The sequence below is a fragment of the Onychomys torridus genome, chromosome 4 (assembly GCF_903995425.1).
Source record: "Onychomys torridus chromosome 4, mOncTor1.1, whole genome shotgun sequence".
Taxonomy (NCBI): Eukaryota; Metazoa; Chordata; class Mammalia; order Rodentia; family Cricetidae; genus Onychomys; species Onychomys torridus.
Window position 1 is genome coordinate 29,885,862 of NC_050446.1, and position 21,370 is coordinate 29,907,231.

The 21,370-nt window shown below is 39.9% G+C and overlaps 1 protein-coding gene across 1 annotated transcript in view; it reads right to left on the bottom strand.

Moving 5' to 3' along the window:
- Positions 1–4,733: 4,733 nt before the first annotated feature.
- Arl5a (ADP ribosylation factor like GTPase 5A) overlaps positions 4,734–21,370 on the bottom strand; it is a 28,298-nt gene continuing 11,661 nt past the window's right edge. Inside the window, exons 5-6 of the mRNA XM_036184470.1 lie at positions 13,119–13,270; positions 4,734–9,295 (exon numbers count right to left, since the gene is read on the bottom strand). Of these exons, the coding sequence (XP_036040363.1) occupies positions 9,247–9,295; positions 13,119–13,270 (201 nt within the window). The 3' untranslated portion in view covers positions 4,734–9,246. The remainder of the gene's footprint in view (positions 9,296–13,118; positions 13,271–21,370) is intronic.

A 21,370-nucleotide genomic window follows, 5' to 3' on the forward strand; every position in this document is an offset into this window, starting at 1 on the left:
CCCAACCCCAAATTAAGCATCTTATCTATGTTCCTGTTCATTACACATTTTTCATTCTCATGGGTTTTTTGGTTCTAATTTTATACCAAATTCATAGTGCATTGTTTAAATAAAATTATTTTCTATAAACTTGATGTGCTCAAATATTTAAAATAAATTATGAAATAAAACAACTTGATACTATAATTTCTTTTGAAGACAGCCTCACTATGTAGCAGAGTATAGCTTTGAACTCACAGTTCTTCTGTTTTAGCCTCCTGAGTGCTAGGATCACCCAGGCCATCAGACCAAAGGTAGCCTTGCCCCCGCCCTAGAGAAGCTGCTGCTATCTAGGGACACTCTGCACGAGCCCTTGTTTACATACTAGCTTAAGTGGACGAGCTTAGATTTACTTTATGAGGCAAAAATTACAATGTCTTAATAAAATAACTGGTACAAACAATATATATACACATTTTAATGGAACTGTCACAGATTTCATGTTGACAGATTAAAATAAGACAAAGCTCCTTCATTCTTCATTACCCAGGTGATTTTACTTGCATCCTGAGAGGCCAAAAGTCAAACTGTTTCCCTTAAAATAAAAACCACATACAATAAAAAAAACTAACATGTAATGTTGATCAGCTTACGATTTAAAACCAATTAAAATGTTTAATTAACTTAATTAAAATATCTTTAAAAATAGCTTTAATTTAGTATATAGACCATTGGTTTAGTGAGCCCAGTTTGCTACTTATTAATGACATGAACAAAAGTATGTCACGTTATCTCTTTTAATACCTTTTTGACACAGGGTCTTGTGTATCCCAGGCTGTCCTTGAACTTACCAGGTCGCCTAGGATAGCCTTGAAAACTTAACCCTCTTACTTCCACCTCCTGAGTGCTAGGATTGCAAGGATGTGCTATCATGCCCTACTTGTGCTGTGCTGAGGATTAAACCCACAGTTTTCTGCATGCTAGACAAGCACCCTACAAACTGAGCTATGTGCCCAGCTTCCTGTGCTAGTTAAATGTATAATTTGACATATATCTCAAGGTAAGTATAAACGCTACAGTGCAGAAATGGAACACTTTAGCAGATACACAGACCCAGCTCTTAACCAAGAACCAGGGAGCTTCAAAGATGCCACTAAGTTGCCCCATGAATTCTTTCCTAAGGTAAGTCTAGGCATCCAGTGCTTATAGCACTTTCTAACAATCACATGCTAAATCGCACTTAAAATGGCCAAACTCTGCAAGAGTGTGCTCATTCACAGCCCTGGAGAACGTCATGCTAGCTGAGTTGATGTGAAACTTAATGGAATAGAACTCCTGACCTCAAAGGCAGTCTACAGTGTTCTGCTAAAACGGACAGGAATCTTACTGGCCAGGGGCAGCTACCTGTAATCTAATCATTTAGGAGGTAGCGGCAGGAACATTATGAGTTCACATCAAGTTCACACTGAGTTCTAGGCCATCCTGGGTTGCACAAGAACCTGTCAAAAAGTGGGGAAGGAATCTTGCGATATGGCACCAGAAGGAAGTTCTGAATGGTCTCCCAATGTGACTGTCAAGGTTGGTGTTCAAAGATAGAGCAAAGGTTGCCATTTGTGACTAGGAGGAGAGGGCCTTCCAGGTGGAGGGAACATGGGTTCAGACCCTGTGCATAAGTCTAATCCATTTTGAATTATTAATGTAACTGATGGGAGGGATCTACTTTCATTCTTCTGCACATGGACTCTGTTATTTATAGAAGGGAATGCTCTCCCAACACCTTTCCCACCACTGTTGAAGATCCTTTGGCTGTGGATACATGATCTCCATCTGAGCTCAGTTTTGTCCCATGAATGTTCTGCATTATGGCAATGCCAAGCTGGTTGGGGATACTATAGGCTCGCAGCACATTTCAAACCAGACAGTGCAATGCCTCCTACTTCATTCCTTATGCTCAAGATTGCTTTGTTTGTCTCCATGGGATTTTTAAAATTATCTTTGATATAAAAGCCATCCATAACTTTAAACAGGCTTTATGACGGTTGGTCAGCAAGAAAAGCTTCAGTATTCATAAAAGCTAGTCAACTTCTGCTTCTGAATCTCATTTTAGGGCGACAGAACTACCAAGTTGACAATGCTGCTTTCCACTGCCATCCCTGACAAACATGTCACCTGCCAGGTCAGGGCTCTTACTGCTTAGCACAATGCAGAATCTCCCTGGACCTATCCTGGGATAATTCTTTAACTCATTTTTTAGGTTAGCATACATATTCGTTCTTATTGTCAACTTGACAGGCTCTAGACCAGTGGTTCTCAACCTTCCTAATGCTGTGACCCTTTAATACAAAATTCCTCATGGTGTGGTGACCTCAACCATAACATTTTCATTACTACTTCATAACTAGTTTTGCTACTGTTATGAATGTAATTGTAAATATGTAACGGAAAAACTTTCCATTGCTGAAAAGGTTTAGCTTGTAACAAAGCTGAAGCCTCCCAGCCTTGGAAATGAGCTTGAGGCTAGGCATACACATGGAGCTTCTGGAATATAAATCAGTTGGCTCTGCCGGCCTGCTTCAGTTGGCTGCTGCAAATAACATACCTCCCCATTCCCTGCATTTTGCTTGTATTTAATTTTCTAAATGACCTTCAGAATGGAGGCAGCTGTCTCAAGTATTCTTCGAAAGCAATCAAATAAGGCAATAAGTGAAACAATCTCTTTATATATGCAATAATTGACAAGATTCTGTCAAAATGTTTCCAATTTCAAGCTTCCACTGGAGGATGCAGATGGCTGTGCCCACAAATTAGTGTCTACTAGTCACCCAGACCTCTAAACTGAGGAGCATCTCATTTACTTACAAACTGAAGCTAAAACTTTTCTAGTCTTTTCCATTCCTATTACTATAACTTCTTTGTTGTTGTTGTTTTTCACCTAGCCCAGATTCACCTAGAACTCATTATGTAGCCAAGAATAACCCTGGACTTCTGACCCTCCTGCCTCTACTTCCCAAGTTCTAGGATTGGAGGTATGTACTGCCATGCCTACTTTTATGCAGTGCTGGGGATGGAACCCAGAGCTTCCTGCATGCCAGGCAAGCACTGTGCCAACTGAGCCCTAACCAGATTCTCTAGAAGTAACAAACATGATCCAGCGCTGCTTTAAAGTCCCCGTGTATTGTGTTCAATATGGAAGTCAGTACGTTCAAAAGCAGCATCAGAAAAAATAGCAAGCATGATGTTGTTGCCGATGATAAATCTGTTACTTCCTATGTCTTCTCTGCGGTCTCACTTGAGATCATGTATAGTTTACAGTACAGAAATGATGGAAATCTTCAATAAAACCAGCAAGCTCCACTAGAAAGTCAAAGGACTGATCAGGACTGACCGCTGTAAGCCATGTGGGCAGCCAGAGGCTCAGGACTTGGTCACTGTGTTAGACGACCAAGGCTTTATTCTCCTCAAACATTAGAGGGTCAGTCTACATTGTTTCTTCTTCAGCCCTCTCAAAGTTAAGTGAACTACAGTGCCAGTTTGATATACTGTGAATGAATAAAGAAATAAACTTTGGCTGGAGGTGTAGCATGATGGTAGAAGACTTGCCTACCAAGTATGAGGCTCTAGGTTCAATTCTGGAACTATAAAAACGCCAAGAGCCAAAAGGCTACAGATCCCGACATGCCAGTTGGTCTTGTGGGGAGGAGCTCTGTGTTGTCTTTCTATTGGTGGATATCCAGTCTTCCCAGCACCGTTTATCCAGTGTGTTTTGACATCTCTTCTGAACATTAGATTATTGTAGATATATGGGGTTTTTTGGGCCCACTATACATTCCTGGATAGAGAGGGTCTATTCAGCAGGAAAAGTTTCAGAAAGCAGATTTCTAGCCACCATTGATTCTTAAGATTAAGGGGTTTATGTCTCAGAGTAGGAGATGGAAGCAAAATAGGGAAAGTTCAGGGACACAGGAAGAAGCCTCCTCACCATGGAGTTGGACTGGACTGTGAAGACTGTCCACACTGAAACAATACTCCTTTTCAGGTAAGAAGAGTGAAACAGCAAGGAACCATGTGTGAGGCCGAAGAAAATATGATCTATGTGAGTTCACTTTACTGCTTTGCCAGCTCTAACATGTAACTTCTGAGACTCTTACAAACAAGGTTACAAACGTGCTTTCCTGTAACCTAGCACAGCAGGAAACCCGGTGACCGCTGCCTTAGTCTCAAATCCTAGCCCTGCTCCTTCCATCACCCCATGACCCCACTCCCTAAACCAAGAATGCTTTGAACACTTCAGAAGCCACTGCACTTCATGTAGCTTTGTTAGAACACTCCATGTACCTGCCACCCTATCTCTTAATAAGCAAACAGCCACACTTGGGAGTTTACTGCCCTTTCCCAAAAAACCATTCTCTGTTACCCAATGCATAAATCTGTTACAACTCCTTTGGGGTGGGGGCAAACTAGTTTTATTCATGTTTCCTTACACATGGTTTGGTATTTTCAACTTTGTGTTTTCATTTAAATCAAACGTAAATTGTAACTTAGGACCCCTGTGGCTTGTATCATCAAGAAGACAAGAATATATAATATTAGCCAGGAGTAGGGGCACCTGCCTTCAGTCCCAGCACTCAGGAGGCAGAGGTAAGCAGATCCCATGTGAGTTGGAGACCAACCTGGCCTACATAGTAAGTTTCAGAACAGCCATAGCTACATAGTGAAACCCTGTCTCGAAAACAAAATCAAACAGAACAAGAACATATGGTACCATAGAAAACACGTATCATTTATTACATGGACTTAGAAATCAACACAAATCAATGTCAGGCACTTCTTAAGTACACACTATGAGAAATGTCTACCAAAGATCCGTACATTGAGCAGGCAACACCAAAGAGACTCACTCCTCCATTTTAGGAACAGTACAGAGAGTTAGAGAATTGAAAAGATGATATATTGCATAATTAGCCCAATTGTATCCTGTTACATTTCTTCCCAGTTTCAAACAATTTTAGGGTTAAATACAAGCACTCACTTCTTAAGCATCCAGAGTGCTAAATTCTGCTCTTTCCTTTACTCACTATCATGGTCTTAAATGATTGCACCTGCTGAGGAACGTGGCACAGAAGTTGTATTTTAAGTAGCATCCTGAATCTTTACTTTCTATAACATCTGATTCGACAGAAACACATGACGGTTGGTTGCTGGCTGTTTTTCTTCCTTCCTTTTGTGATAGACTTTTGCTATGTAGTCTTGGTGGCTGATCCTATTCAGCCCAGGTTGACCTTGTACTCCCAGCAATTCTCCTGTCTCACATTTTGAATGCTGGAATTACAGACTCACACCACCAGGTACTGCGTATTTTGCTCTTGTAAAGCTTGTTTCAGCAAGTTTATTTTGTAATACCAGGTCTCAAGTTACAAGTTCCTTTAGACATTGGATGCTGATCTCTGCTATTTAAGCAAACATGAAGAAAAATGGAATGTGGGAAATCAACTTAGGCTGTCTTCAGGTTCAACCCTATATACAGTCTTGTTTTGTCAACCTTCTCCATCTTAAGCCAGCTGAACTGGTATTCTCCAAAACATCACCAATCTTGTTTATATGAGGATAATGTGAATGTAGCAATGGCCTTTGGTCCTAAATCGTAGCTCAAGGACCTGAAATAGTCGTATTTTTCTTGTCTTTCTGAATCTAGCTGTCAGTGTAAGAAGTTAATATTAAGTAGAATTAAGGGGCTAAATGTAGTATAACATACGATTCTTCCACTGGTTTCTCTATACCCCAACCTGAATCTAGTCTCCTAATAGACTCAGAATCTCTGGTGATGCCAAGGTCCCCAGCAGTGGGTCAAGTCATGGTAGGTGGACAAACAGAATTAAAGTCGTTACTGAAAACTCAGTGGTTTGGGAACAATGGTCCTGGGCAGTTTAGGATCCCTTTAGATGAAAAAGAACAACTTTCATTGGTGGTGAGCAAACATCTAGGACAGTAAGGGCTAGCTGAGCTCTGAAAGTTGCTCCTGAACAGGAAATTCCACGTTGTGTTTGGAGAATGAAGTGATCAAATCTGGTGTATAAAGAAACCCTCTCTTCCTTGCCTTGAAAAAGAGAATGACACCAGGATACCGAGGGCAATAAGAAGATCCCAAAGTTCACATAAGATCTAGGATGTGCTGTTATCCCTATTAACAAAGTAGAAGAGACTATAGATGCATTCCTAAAAATGCCTGCAGAGAAAACTAGACAGCTGGCTATGAATTTTTTTTTTATTTACACTAATATAAACAGATTTTGAGGTTGTCTGTACTGTATGTGATTGCTGTAGTTACAGCAAGAAATATAAAGTGCCTGTAAGAGAGGACCAATACCGCCCCTCTTCTCGGCTTCTTAATACTATACACTCAGACAAAAGGAAAAGACACCTTAGGGACCTCTTGCCTGTCCTCACACTCCCCACACTTACCTGCGACTTCCTGTGACTACCTACGAGGCACTTCTTCAAGGCCAGGAAACAAACTCTTATTCCTTATATCTCATGCTATGCTTATGTAAGACTAGGTTTACCACCTGCATTCAAAATGCCAACCAGCAGTGCTAATGCACCTTGTTATTCTTAAGGCAAAATGTCACAAGAAAATGAATACTCATTCCCCACTGTCCAGCCCACTTGCCTTCTCTGTATTCTTTGTCTACTATGATGGCCAAGGTGTGCTAGAAATATAAGGGAAACTGAATTTTTAAAATAAAACTCTCAATATAATGGGAAACACACTTGTAAATGTTATGACAAAATCAAATATATTCAAATGATTTATCTTATGGCCACTTTTACCAAGATATCAAGAGAAGTTAAACAACTTTCAAAATTAGTATCAAAACAGGACACTTAAATCTATTCACATGTACAGAGGTATAAATCTTTGTTCTTTTCAGAGCTGAGCACAGTGAGGTTAAATGAGATGTTTGTTTACACCCAGAAGTCTCATATTAACATCTGAAACCACAGGGCTTACTGAGTTCTGCCCCAGGACATGTAAACTGCCAGCATGACATCAAGGGGTACTGTGCCATATTTAGGCCTAATACTGTTTGAAAGTTTTGATATTTTTCATATATTAAATCTTTTTATTCAGTTATAATTTTGTTTTTATGTACAAGTACACAGGCATCATATTTTTTTGATGCTTAGCTTAAAAGGGTTAAAAAACCAAAAACTTCATTTTGTAAAAGTGGTAAAGTTTCATGCTTTCTTATGACATGTCAATAACTGACTATACTATGCCAACCTTAACAATGGAGCAAACACTTTAAACATCCAACTAAGAATAAACTTTAGCCAATACCCTGGCAACATCAGAATGTGCTGGTATGAGTTGAACTGATGTAACAGTGATCCAAGCAACTATGCACATGATTATTCAAATTAAAAAATAAAAATTTACCTTTTTAGCAAGCTGTAGGTCTGGGCTCTAGAGGGGTGGGAAGGGCTCCATTAGAGGCTGTTTGCCTTTAACAAAACTATGGAGTAGATGTGAGTCTTTAAGGGGATTTTGTAGTACACCAGAGGAAACTTCTCATCGTGATTTGAAGTATGAGAATGTATGACCAGAGCTTAGCACTACAGAGCCCAGTGATTGAGGGCTGATTTTCGCAGAGCAGGTGGGCAAACATTAAATGCTGAGAGTGTACTAGGAGGCTTACAGCAGATCTCAAACACAAAGCATCCCTGTTAACACTCATCTGCACCCGATGGGTTTAGACAGTTAAGTGTCTCACATTTAATGAAAGATTTTTCAAAGTTACATTAATACTTGTAATGTGGACTTCTATTTCTTATCAAAATCTTTAGGAAATTTTCAAGTCTGATACTAAAACTAGTTAAATTTTTTTTTTTTTTTAATATCCTGAATCTTGACAGTTTTGACTAACCTTCAAATTTCCAGGGCATTAAAGGCATATAAAGTCACCAAGAATATATTAAAACACATGGTAATTTTGTTTATAGTTATGACAGAAATAATTTCAACTTTTAGATAAATTTAAAAAAAAAACAGCAAATATAAAAGGTGTTTTGGGTCAAATTACTTCTAGTACAACTAATATGACATGTTAAATTTTCAATCAAATTCTTGAAAGCATTCAGAGTATTTGGATTTCCTAACTATTAAACAAGATATTTTATGCAGTAGAAGAACATGTTAAGAAAACCTACAGAAACAAATAAATCTGCAAATTGAGAATTATCCCTGTTCATTGAAAACTATGCCTTATGCTTACTCTCAAGTTCATTTTTAGCTGTTTGTCATGTTATACCTAAAAAGCTGCAGCTAAATTAATTACTACTATTTATAGAATGTTTCCTCTTTGGGAAGATATATTTCACACCATGATTTTCAATGAAAAATTACCTGGTAGTTTTAATCACAACTTATGACTGATTAGTAGCTGAGTTGGCATAGGATCAACAGAAGGGACAGTCTGGTAACTGCTCACTCTGTAATTCTGCCCAGTCACTCCTGGCCAGGAGTCTAGCAGACTCTATTCACTTGCGTTACATCTGTCCATCTCAATTACTAAGCAAGAAAAATTGGTATACAATGTCAAGCGTTTTTCTGTTTTGTTTTTAAGGAGCAGCTCAACAATTCTAGGTCAGGGCTGGCTTGTTAGGACAATACAGAGAAGAGAGGAGAAACTACAAAATTGACCCTTAACACAAACATTGGTACTGATTGACATTAGGGTAATAACTAAGGTTATTATTGTTATCTGCTTTTCTTTAGAACACAAAATCAAAGCCATTAACCTGAACTTGAGGTATATACACAATACATATTCAACATTAAGCAAAATACTTTCCATAATATTACATTTTCAAAAACTGGGAACGGTATCTGTGCTGATTTATATTTGATTCAACGTAATGAGAAGGGAACATTCAACCTGGGGTGGGTGGGGAGGGTAAGTCCCATGGACAATAAAGCTCTACAGTTCAAATGTCTTCCTCTCCCTTCAGACTCGCCACAGCTCTACCATATCCTGAGAGGATTCTTTGTGAGAAAATGTCACAGCTTTGATGCACTTTGGAAGGAATGAGAGCACAAACTGGATGGTGACGTTTCATCTTTGTTTTCAAATAAGTGGTCTTAATTTTTCTTCTTATAGAAAAACTCTTAAATCAGTTTATTATAAATATATCTCAACCGTTTTTTGCAGCTTTCAGGAAAAGTCCAGCACTGTGTTGATACAGTCTATGAGAAGAGGTCAGTAGAGATCATCTGATCTTCAGCCGTGACATCATCCACTCGAGTCCTTGGCATAACCTGTGACAACAAAAATCACGTGATTAAATTATGAACTAAAAAGCTACAGGCTATACACTTGCAAACAATAGTTTTTATTAATCTGAAGAATAAACTGAGTGCAGTAGCAATCAATTCAGGTGCTGTTGAGTTAAAGACACTCTAGGCCACACAAGCTTTTGGTTCATTTTTATCTTAATAATTCTTAGAACAGTATGTAACATGTATAGGGAACTCACATGACCAATGCCCATAGAACGAACAGGTTTTATATATATATTTATTTATTATTCTGTTCGTTCTATGGGCATTGGTCATGTGAGTTCCCTATTTGTGTTAGGCACTGTCTCTCTCTCTCTCTCTCTCTCTCTCTCTCTCTCTCTCTATATATATATATATATATATATATATATATATATATACACACATACACACACACATACATACATATACATATATATATGTACATATATTTAGAAAAACAAGCACAGAGTGGCAATGTACTCTAAAAATAAAAATCAGGAGGTAAGCAGATTTTTGTGTAAGACTACTCAATGAAGCATTTTTTAATAGGAAAGAGTGAAATTTGAATGTCTAGAATCAGCAAAAACCACAATATTTTAGAACACTCAGATCATGGTAAAACCTTCCCTTTCAAAAAATACTCTTGACATAAATTGTTTGGCATAAATGAAGTAAAAATAATGGGATTTCATACTAAACATAAAGTTCTTAACACAAAGTATACATATATTACTATGCAAAATATCTGAGGCAATAAAGTATATAATTATTATTACTTTCTATTGACCAACAAGTAACTGAACTAATTCAAAATACAGAAAGGGATTATCCTGTGACAAGAGAAACCAGATGCTGAGCGAGAAGGAAAGAGTCATCAGTGATAATACAGTAAGCTCCAAAACCATCGATTATTTATGATAAGCTTTGTAGATATGAATGTAAAAGTGTAAAAGAATACACAGATAGCCACAAAACAAACAGAAGATTTTGGGGAGTGGCTCTTTTCTCCATAATTAAGACTCCTACTTTTAAACTAATTGAAAACAGTAAAACAACAAATGGCTTCAAACTGTTAAAGGTTAACAGCAGCTGAAATACTAGAAATACACTACAGATTGCATTAAGTACCTAACAGCAATCTTAGTCTCCTCAACAATTAGCCCGCAACCCTTCCCATGGTAGACAAGCTATCCTTGAAAGGTTAGCAAATGGCAGAACTGGGGTCAAGCAAGGCCATGCTCCATAGCCCATGATCTTCAACTGAGTCAAAATGGCACCCAAATGAAAACCAAGATTTGGTCTATTTCACAGTAATTTGATTTGAATAACTCATATTCATTCACTGTTTATCAAGATTTCAAAGGGAAAGAAATCCTGTCACTTTACCTAATTCATTTATTGGGTGTAGAGACCCACAGAGGTTTCCTAGTGAGAACTTACTCAGGGTCTGAGAGTCTGACCTTGCTCTACCCAGCAGGGCTGCATAAAGGGATGATTTGACCACAGGCATGCTTACCAGGTCTTTGGAAGGGTCTACCCTTGGCTGTGCAGTGTGCTTTGATCTAGCAAGGGGGAGGAGGGGATTGGTCTTTTGCCCCACCCCTTGGCATTGTTATAAAAAGCCCTTTTGAATAAACAGAAAAGGGCCATTGGGTATTGACCCAGGTCCTCAGGAAGCTATCCTGTGTTTCTGTCTTTCTCCTCTTTGCTATCATTCTACCTAATTATTTTGTTTTGTTTCAAGACAGGGTTTCTCTGTGTAGTTTTGGTGCCTGTCCTGGATCTCGCTCTGTAGACCAGGCTGACCTTGAACTCACAGAGATCGCCTGGCTCTTTCTCCCCTCCCCAGTGCTGGGATTAAAGGTGTGGGCCACCACTGCCCAGCTTCTGTTTTTTCTTATTGCACTCTCCTCCTCATAAGAACCCTTGAAAAGGTGGGAGCTGGCCTCCCACAGTGGGGACTCTAGGTTTCTGAGCCTACTGAATATATCAAGAGCCACAGCCCAACACTCAAGACCTCATTTATAATCTCACGTTCCTTTCTGCTGCTTTTGAATAGATACAGATCCCCAGACCTTTGAAAAGTAGCAAAACAATTACTCTTCCTTTAGGCTGTCACCCTATACCCAACTTCCTCTACTTCATCTTTCCTTCTTTCCTTCAGCTGAGCTGAAGAGGTGACTCAGCAGTTCAGAGCTTTTACTACGCTTCTAAGGACCCAAGTTTATTGTTGAAAGTTTTTACTCTTTTGGGGGACCCGCCACCCAGCTACCAAATAAATCACACATGGAGGCTTATTCTTACTTATGAATGCCCAGCCTTAGCTTGGCTTAGTTTCTAGCCAGTTTTCCTTAACTTATTCGTCTACCTTTTGCCTCTGGGCTTTTCCCGTTCTCTTACTTCTGTAAATGTTACTCTTACTCCATGGTTTGCTGTGTAGCTGGGTGGCTGACCCCTGGAGTGCTCCTCCTCTGGCTGCTAGCTCTTAGATCCCTCCTCCTAGTTTTCTCCTTCTCTATATATTCCCTCCTCCTGCCTTGCTATTGGCCAGTTCTTTATTAGACCATCAGGTGTTTTACACAGGCACAGTAACACAGCTTCACAGAGTAAAACAAATGCAACATAAACAAAAGTAACACAACTTAAAATATTCTACTATACAGATTTGGTTCCCAGTACCCACATGATGGCTTACAACTAACTGCCTGTAACACCAGTTCCAGGGGATACAATTCCCACTTCTGACCTTTAGGGGTTCCTGCATGGACATGGAATATATACACTCAGGTACATACACATAAAATAATTTTTTTTTTAAAAAGGACTTTACAGCTGTTATCCCAAAATCTACTTTCTCTTTAAATTGCCACTGACTTCCTTCTGCCCAATTTTCCAACACTCACTCATTCACTATTATATTCAACAGTACTTTTTCCATCTTCCTGGTGCCTGACCACACATTTGACACAAATAACCACCCCTTCCTTCTTAAAATCACACTGTCTTCCAATACTCTTGATTCCAGAAGCAAGGACTCTTGTGTCATACATGGGGGTTTGAGAGTAAAAATATGGAGCATGTTCAACCTATGGTAGGAAGCGCATAGATAAGCACTCTACTAACAAGCTTCACCCTCAGTCTCCAGCAGTTTTTGACAGCACAATTTCCTTTTGACAACACTGCTGGCCATGGTGGATATCTGCTAGCTTTACATATAAATCCTTGTTTATTCCTTCTTTGTTATGCATAAAATGTGGACGAGTCCAGAGTTGCTGTGAGGACTAAGACACTGCATGGGAAATAGTTGTGGCAGGACACTCTCTCAAGCTTTAGTTCCTAAGTCCCAGGTTCATTATCAAAGTCTTTTCTAGGGGCTAGAGAGATGGCTCACCAGCTAAGAGTACTGCCTGCTGTTACAGAGGACCCAGGTTCAATTTCCAGCACCCGAATGGTGGCTCACAATTGCCTGTAACTCCAATCCTAAGAGATTTAACATTGTCTTCTGACCTCCGTGGGCACAGTATGCATGTGGTGTAGACACAGGCAACATACCTATACACATAAAAAGGTTAAAAAAAATAAAAAGGACTTTTTGGCTTTTCCAGCTCTCAGCGACACCGTCATTTCTTTATGCTGCTGTAGCAACTGCAGAATCTACATGCCTACATGTTAGTTCAAATATGCCATCTGTGTTGCATATCTTATTACACAATCATCCAAAGTCTCTGGCTACAGACACTGACTTCCTTACATACTTACTGATTTGATGAAGACATACATATTTGTAAGCCAAATGTATGGCACTTAGAAGACATCTTACCCCTCGCCAGTGAGAGCGCAGCATGCTTGGATATGCCACTGGTGGTCTTTTATAGATGTCAGCTTCAGAAACTGGGAGATCTCTGCTACTGTCATGCATTCTTTAACATCTTGTTTATTAGCAAAAATCAGCAGCCCAGCTTTTCTTAGGTCCTGAAAAGGCAAATAAGATTTAAAGGCTAGTACATTTCCCCATGTACTTTCAACGTAGCTGGTTATTTTTCATAATTGTAGTAATCTGGACTATCGGTTTTTTTCTTGATTAAATTTCTTTTATTCTCATAGGCATCCCCACCAGTCTAGAATTTAAACATTTTATACATACTATCTCACATCTCCTCGACTGACAGAAACAAACAAATCCTTGTATGGATTTACATACTTCTCAGTAGTGTATGGTTGTGTGTGTGTGTGTGTGTGTGTGTGTGTGTGTGTGTGTGTGTAGTTGATGCACTGTATGTGCAAGAGGTTAAGTGCTGAATGCCTCAATTTTGGAAACAGGACCTCTCACTGGTTTGCTTGCACTGGCTGGCCACTGAGCTCAGCACTGGAGCTGCAGGTGTGTGCTGCTTTTTTACATTGTGTGTGCTGGGGATCAAACTCAGATCACATGCTTGAGCAGCAAACATTTTTACCAACTGAGCTATCTGGAAGATCCTCAGCACCAACTATTTAGTCTTAATTGATAAGCTTTATGGCCCTAAGTACTTACACTTAACATCATCTTTTCAAGCACAAGAAATGTCTACTACATCAATTACAAAACAACAGCAGCAACAAAAACCAAATTAAAAAAAATCCAAAACTTCAATGGCTACTAATAGTCATCCTTTACTACTGTACCAAAATTTTGCCCTTTCTTTTCCACATTACATTTTATGCTTTATTAATATTACTATACACTCTAAAACATGTAAGTTGTTTATGTTTTTGAGGTCTTGCTATGCATCCCAGGCTGATTTTTAACTCATTATCTTCCTTCCTTGCACTCTGGAGTGCTAGAATTTCAAGTGTGTGCCATTGCTTACATCTTAAATACTCCAATTAGCAAGCTATCAACTTACTCTCTGGGCAATTTGGGACAGTCTTCTCTCAACACTGTTCCAACTGTTTTTCTGTATATATCATCCCTTTTCTTCCAATCCCCTAAACAAACCTTCACAACCCGGATTCCAGAAGAGAATTAAACTCCTCAGAAAATGACCACACTGCAAGTTTCCAACAATGTGTGCAGCTGGCATCGTCTGAACACACAACAAACAAACAAACAAACCTACTACATATCATGTAGGGATAAATTCTCAGTTTGGAAACGTGTGCGTGTGTGTGTGTGTGTTTGTGTGTGTAGTTAAAAGTTTTGCAGAGTGTTTGATGTACAATCAAGAATGACTTAGTTACAGTGCCCTCTGCAGGATGGAGCTGCCTGATTAAGTTAGAACAGACAAAAACACAGGTGGCTGGTTAACAGTTGTTAAGACTGCATACTTAATTAGTTACTAGACATCTAAAAATAAAATGAAAATTGAAGAGCTAGATCATGAATTGAATATATATAGTAATTATTCAAGATATAAATTTTTAAAATCTTCCCCTAAATGAAAATGGACTATGATAGGTGGTATGTGGCTGAGTTAATAAGCAGACAGACTTTCTGTGGGATTTAATTTAATTTCTATTTTATCATCTAGAGGTTTTGATATCAGTGTATGTGGAACTTGTTATATATAAGCAAGGTTTGCTAATGATAGAATGCTCAAAATACAAAATTCTGATACAAGTATTTGGGTCAAGTTAGGAAGCATATTCTGTAATAATTTAGTAATACAGTAATTTAAACCCACCATTCTTAGTAATAAAATTTAGAGAAGCTCCTAAACTAGAACTATGAAAATTAAGTCACTAAAGGTCTTGTACTAGAGAGATGGCTCTTCAGGTAAACTGTCTGCTGTGTTAGTAAGCATAAGGACCAGAGTTCAGGACTCCAGAACTCAGGAAAAGCAGCGATGGACGTGGTGACCTGCCTATACTCCCAGTGTGTGCAGAAGGTGGAGCCGAGGACTCCTCAGAGAAAGTTGCATAGACAGGCATGCCCAAACATAGAGCTCCAAGTTTAGCTAGTGATTGCCTCTCTAAAGATGGAGATGAATCTAAGAAGTCACTCAATGCCGCAGACTGGATCTCAGCTAGACCACCAGACCGAGGGAGAACGGGGTGAAGGTACTCAGGATAAGTGGGATTCGGCGAGTGACAGACAGCCACAGACACGAGAGTATGTTGTGAAGCTGCTGCAATTTTACTCAGACCAAGCAGTGAATTTTATACAGTTACTTGAGGAAACACGGCAATCGGCCAGTAGGGTGATAGACATAGAATCAACAATGTAGTCACACAATTTTCTCAGAATGATTAACAGATCTCATGAGCATAGCCTTTACTTTTTCTTTTGTGGTTCCTCATCCAGACAGAGAACATTACGGCCCTAGCTGTAGTTTTTCTTCTACACCTTTGTTCTGTATCAAAATTAAACCCTTTCCATCATTGTTCTAACCATGGTCTCATTTGTGTGAAAATATTTTAACCTTTGCCTGTGGGTGAGAAGGCACCAGGGGGGTCGGTACCTAGCTAATCTTTCCATGAACTGTAACTTATGCCATTCTGTTTTCATACCACTATGATTCACACATTGGTTCCCATGTACGTCATAAGCTCCCGTAAAAGGTAATGGCTCTAAATAATTATTATATCTAAGATTAAAGTTAGGGGGTTGCCACCATCACCCCTTGATGAGAAACTTTATTTGTCCCTGGATAATTCTTGTAGGAATGACTAATTCCTGCAACTGCTTCCTCGCAGCTGCTGTCGGCTGTGCATGTGGATTGCCTATGAGTGCCTGTACCTTTACTTTCATTCTCTCCTCACTAGAATATTCGTCCTTCTGAATCATAAGTTCTTTCTGCTCCAAATTATTCATGAATTCCCCCAAACTTTAGGGACCCTCTTGAACTGTTTGCCTAAGAGCTTGAATCATAGGTGCGGGTATCAAAGCCACTTTTGAGGAATCAATACTCTCTTCATGGGGCACATCAGGAACATTAAGAGTTAACTTCTTGGAATTAATACACAAGGAAACAACAATAATTACAGCTGCAAAGAGAAGAAGGCAGAGTGCCAGCCAGCCTCTGCAAGCAGATCTGTATGGTTCTGTGTAGCCTGGCATCTTGATTTGGGCAGATTGATGAGGGGTCGCCGGGGTCATAGACCCGAGGGCCCCAAGCCCCCCTTTCCCACGTAACTACCTCATCCAAGGCATTTGTCACGCAGGCGACACCATCGTAGGCGTGGCAACTCAATATCAACACCAGGCCTCCACAGCATGTGAACACACATACACACACACACATACATACACACACACACACACACACACACACACACACACACACACACAAGCATGCACTCCATATAAATACAACAATAAAAATAAATAAATAGAAAGAATCTCTGAACTAAAACTGTAATTTCTTGTTTAGATCTCAAAACCCACACTTTAAAAGAATCTCATGTATCTCAGACTGTCATCAATGGAGTTTATGATTATTTAAAATGATCACAACAGCAGCCATAAAACAGGTATTTTACTGTTTTAAATATTTAGAAGGATATAGAGAGAATCTCTGCTTTTTTATTACAGAACTTCAAGACCAAAGGTAATATTATGACAATAACAAAAAACATATTGGATTAAAAGCTACTCATTAAATTGTATTTGTGAGTTATCAAAATCTAGGGTAAACAATGGTAATCTTTCATTCACAAGCTAATTTAAATGGTCTCTACTATACAAACTACATGTCTGATCTTAAGAATGTGAGCTATCCAGGCCTGGCGGTGCAGGCCCATAATCTCACAACTATTTGAGAGGCTGAGGCATGCTGACTGCATGTTCAAGGCCAGTCTGGGTAGCTTAAGGAGACTCTGGCAAAAACAAACATGATTTTTAAAGACCGAGGACATAGCCCGGGGCAGAGTACTTGGCAGGCACATGTAAGGCCCTAGGTCCAATGGCCGGTACAGAAAAAGAAAAGTATCTAACACATCTATTAGTTTAGTCAAGCAAACAGCAACACATGCAAACGTCTTCTTCTCTGTCATATTCCAATACCGTCACTTTGTTTCACGAAGCTTCATTTGTGAAGACTACTTCAAGAATTTGAGTCATGTAAAGAAAATTTTAGATTTTGGTGTCTGAAACTATTTTAAAATTAATTATATTCAAAGTTTAATATTTCTTAAAAGATGAAGTCTTAAGATGCTTTTAAAACCTTTTTATAGTTTTATGTTTTGGAATGCACAGAAGAGTCATTTTCACATGCCTTTAATCCCAGAACTTGGGAAGTTGATCTCTGAGTTCAAGGCCAGCCTAGTTTACAGAACAAGTCCCAGGACAGGCAGGGCTACAGAGAGAAACCAACAAAGACTGTGTTCCAGTAACTATGAAACATCCCACTACCTCCATCCATGTGCTTTCATTCTGTCACCATTTGTCACTCTCCAGAGCTCCACCCGATGACTCGGTTCCAGCCCATAGAGTCTCCTGTGGCCCCCACACCATCTTTTATGCTTCTCCCGATCTCCCTACTCGGCCTCCTTTCACTTTCTAGCCAGCCTTGTACTTTGTTTTTCTCCTTTTTATTGTCTCCTAGCTATGAATCTAAATAAGCGTATTTGTACCTGTATTACAAGCCATTCAAGAACACAACATAGCTGTTATGTTCAGATCCTGACTCTAAAAAACTGGTCAGCACATAAACTTTCTGGGCCTCAGTATAACAGACAAGAGAGAGGGAAGGAGCCAAGTTCGTGTCCCTGGGCAGAAAGGTTCAAACACCAAGCTTGCTATATATCAGCCAATGAGTGAGCAATCACACAGAGGTTTCCTGCTAAAGGTACACATATATATTCAAGAGACACCAAATATATGTGTGTTTTCACCTTCTAAAGTCTCCATAAAACGCCACTCTGAAATAAATCGAATAATGTTCTGACTCTTTTTATAAAATTCAGTTGGAAAGAAAAAAATCTTTTTTTAAATTTTATTTTCTTGCCTGCATATATGTCTGTGTAAGGGTGTCAGATCTTGGAGTTACAGACAGTTGTGAGCTGCCATTTGGGTACTGGGAATTGAACCCAGGTCCTCTAGAAAAGCAGTCAGTGCTCTTAACTACTGAGCCATCTCTCCAGCCCCCTAAGATGTATTTTCTAAACCCCAAAAGGTTTGACATGAATTCCAGAACTTGAGCCCCAAATAAGGAAAGAGTATACATTGGAAGCCATGATCACTGTCTTAGATAGGATTTCTATTGCTGTGAAGAGATACCATGACCACAGCAACTCTTATACAGGAAAACATTTAATTGGGACTGGTTTACAGTTCAGAGGTTTAATCCATGGTCATCATGGTGGGAAGCATGGCGGCATGCAGGTAGACATGGTGCTGGAGAGGTAGCTGAGAGTTCTACATCTGGATCCTCGGGCATCAGGAATAGAGAGTGACACTGGGCCTGGTTTGAGCATTTGAAACTTCAAAGCCCACCCTCCAGTGACACACTTCCTCCAACAAGGCCACACCCACTCCAAAAGGTCACTCCTGACAGTGCCCCTCCCTATGAGCCTATGGGGGCCATTTTCATTCACACCACCACAATCACTAAAAGCAAACATGTATTCTTAATTTACAAATACCACTTTTTATCAGGTTTCCTAAACTCTTGAAAATCTTCCTGAAACAAAATAAAGCCTGTAAAGCAAAACTCAAATCATTGAATCAATAGTAACATACAACTTCACTTTATGTATCCCATTTTCTTAGGCTTTACCAAATTCCACTGAAATAAAAAATTTAATTCTATACACCTATTGTGTAACAATTTCCTCCTAAATGGAACATTGTATCCTGAAAGGAGACATTATAAGAATCAGGAAGTAAACAACTCACAAGTCTCAGAAAGGTCCTGAAACTTCTAAGATATACCACAAAGGGCTTCTTCCCCAGGGCTGTATGCCAGTAGTGACTACTGGGGAAAGGAAACTCTCTGGACCATCAGAGCTGTTTGCAAGTAGCAAGGAACTCCAAGGCCGCTGCTTTTGTGATGAAGTCAGCCAGTAGAGTGTGGGCTTTTGGATAATACTGCCTTTGTGTCAGCCGCATTACTTTAATTAACCCTCCTGCATGCAAGTCAACAAATTCATCATATGAACTGTGGTACAATGGTTGGTACCCTACCATTGCTAAGCCCTATGGCGGTGGGACATGATCTTTATGAGGTTAGTCTCGCTTCAGGAATATAATGAAGGAGACTGGCATGTGGACCAGGTTTGTAAAATGGTAAAGCAATCAAGAGGGAATGAGAGAAGGTCAAAGGTAGTCTGTCTATGCTCCTCCAAGACAAATGTGATAAAGCTTCTGTTAAACCGGAAGTCCCAGAAAAACAACAGAGAGCCAAATGTTGTGCTACTACTATATTTCTAGAAGGCTTAAAAAGCTGGAGCAGCAGTTTACAGAAGATTTAAGTGATAAAACAGCCAAGTGATAAGCTTGCCTTGGGGTGGGCAATTATAACCCCAGTGTATATATGTAAAAGGACACCAGGAGTGGAGACTGACCACTACAGTCTTTTGAGCAGCCAGGTTTGTCTGATACAAAAGCAATGGCACAACGATGGCCCAGAGCATGTCAGAACCAAGGAGCTGCCTCCAGGGCCAGACATAGCAGGCAAGTGTAATAAAAATACTCTGATAACAGCACTGCTCCCCCCAACTTGGTCCTGAACCGAGATGAGCAATGCCAGGCAGTCCTGTTAAGATTGCTGGTGTTAAAGAAACATGGAAGCAATAACACAGACAAGGAAGTAGGATGGCTTATGGTAACTGTTTTTGGATTATAGAGGACTCAAGGGCAATGTCTCCCATCTATGCTGTTTTCAACATTGCTCTTTTAACAGCAAAACTGCTAGATGTGATGAGATCTTTTTATGCTGTATAATGTTTCCTTTTTAGTACCCCTTCAGCCATCCAAGATCAACTGGCATTTACTATGGTGTTTTTTCAGAGATCCTGCCTATGCTTTGTAAAAAGATTTCATTACGTGATGCTAACACTTGTTCTACAGATTTGTAAAAACACTCAAAACAGTGAAGATCACAGTTTTAAATAAATAAGGTACTGTGTTGTAGTTTGAATGTGAAATGCTCCCCACAATCAAATGTGTGAACATTTGCTTCCCATTAGTGATGCTGTTTGGGAAGATGAGAGAACTTTCAGGAACAGAGCCTTGCTGGAGGAATGAAGTCCCCAGGGTAACTTGAAGCTGTCTAGCAGTCCACTTCCCACTGGCTTTCTCTACTTCATGACTACAGGCGCACTTGCCCTGCCAGCCTCCTGCTCCTGCCTGCTGCGAGGTCTTCCCCACCACGACTGACTACATCCTTTCTGGAACTGTTAAGCTAAAACAAACCTATTCTCCCGTAAGCTGCTTTTGATCAGAGTTATTTTATTACAGGAAAAGAAACTAAGACAGTATATGAGTGGGCAGGTACTTTAGGAGCCATAGGTGGTTGGGCAAAGGTCCAATACCAGAGGTGGGCAACCTCTCAATGAGTAATCAGCCGGGAAGGTCCCGAGGCCTCACAAACTATAAGGGTATGCCACTGCTCTAGGTTGCAGGCCCAAACCAGAGAGAGTCCATACTGCTGAAGACAATACATGCTTTGGCTACAGGATATGGAGACAAAAAGAGTTGTTAATGGGCTCCATTCCCAATGGCTGGCTGCTTTCACAGTGCTAGAAGGTCTCTTGTAGGCTGCTTGGGGAAGAACTGTCACCAGCAATCCTGGATGGCTATGAATCCCAAGGAAAACGTGAGCCTACTGGTGTAGTAGTGGCATGGCTGCTATGAGTATGACCTATTGTTTTACAACTGGATTTAGGGCTGATTCCACAGGAGAAAACCCACTAGATGTAAGGCAGACAAAAGCCCATGGCAAGGAAAGGCCCAAGCCCAAGACAGAAGGCCACTGCTCCTGTTTCCTTAAATGACTGTGATGTGCCTGTCAAACGGCCTTTTAAACCTCTCTCACACTCACAGGTTACTGTTGCTGTCAGCCTCAATAGGTTAGGAAAGGAAATTTCTTTGTTTGCAATAGGGAGGGCTCTGCAGAGATCAAAGCCTCTGGCTGTGTGTGGTAGTGCACACCT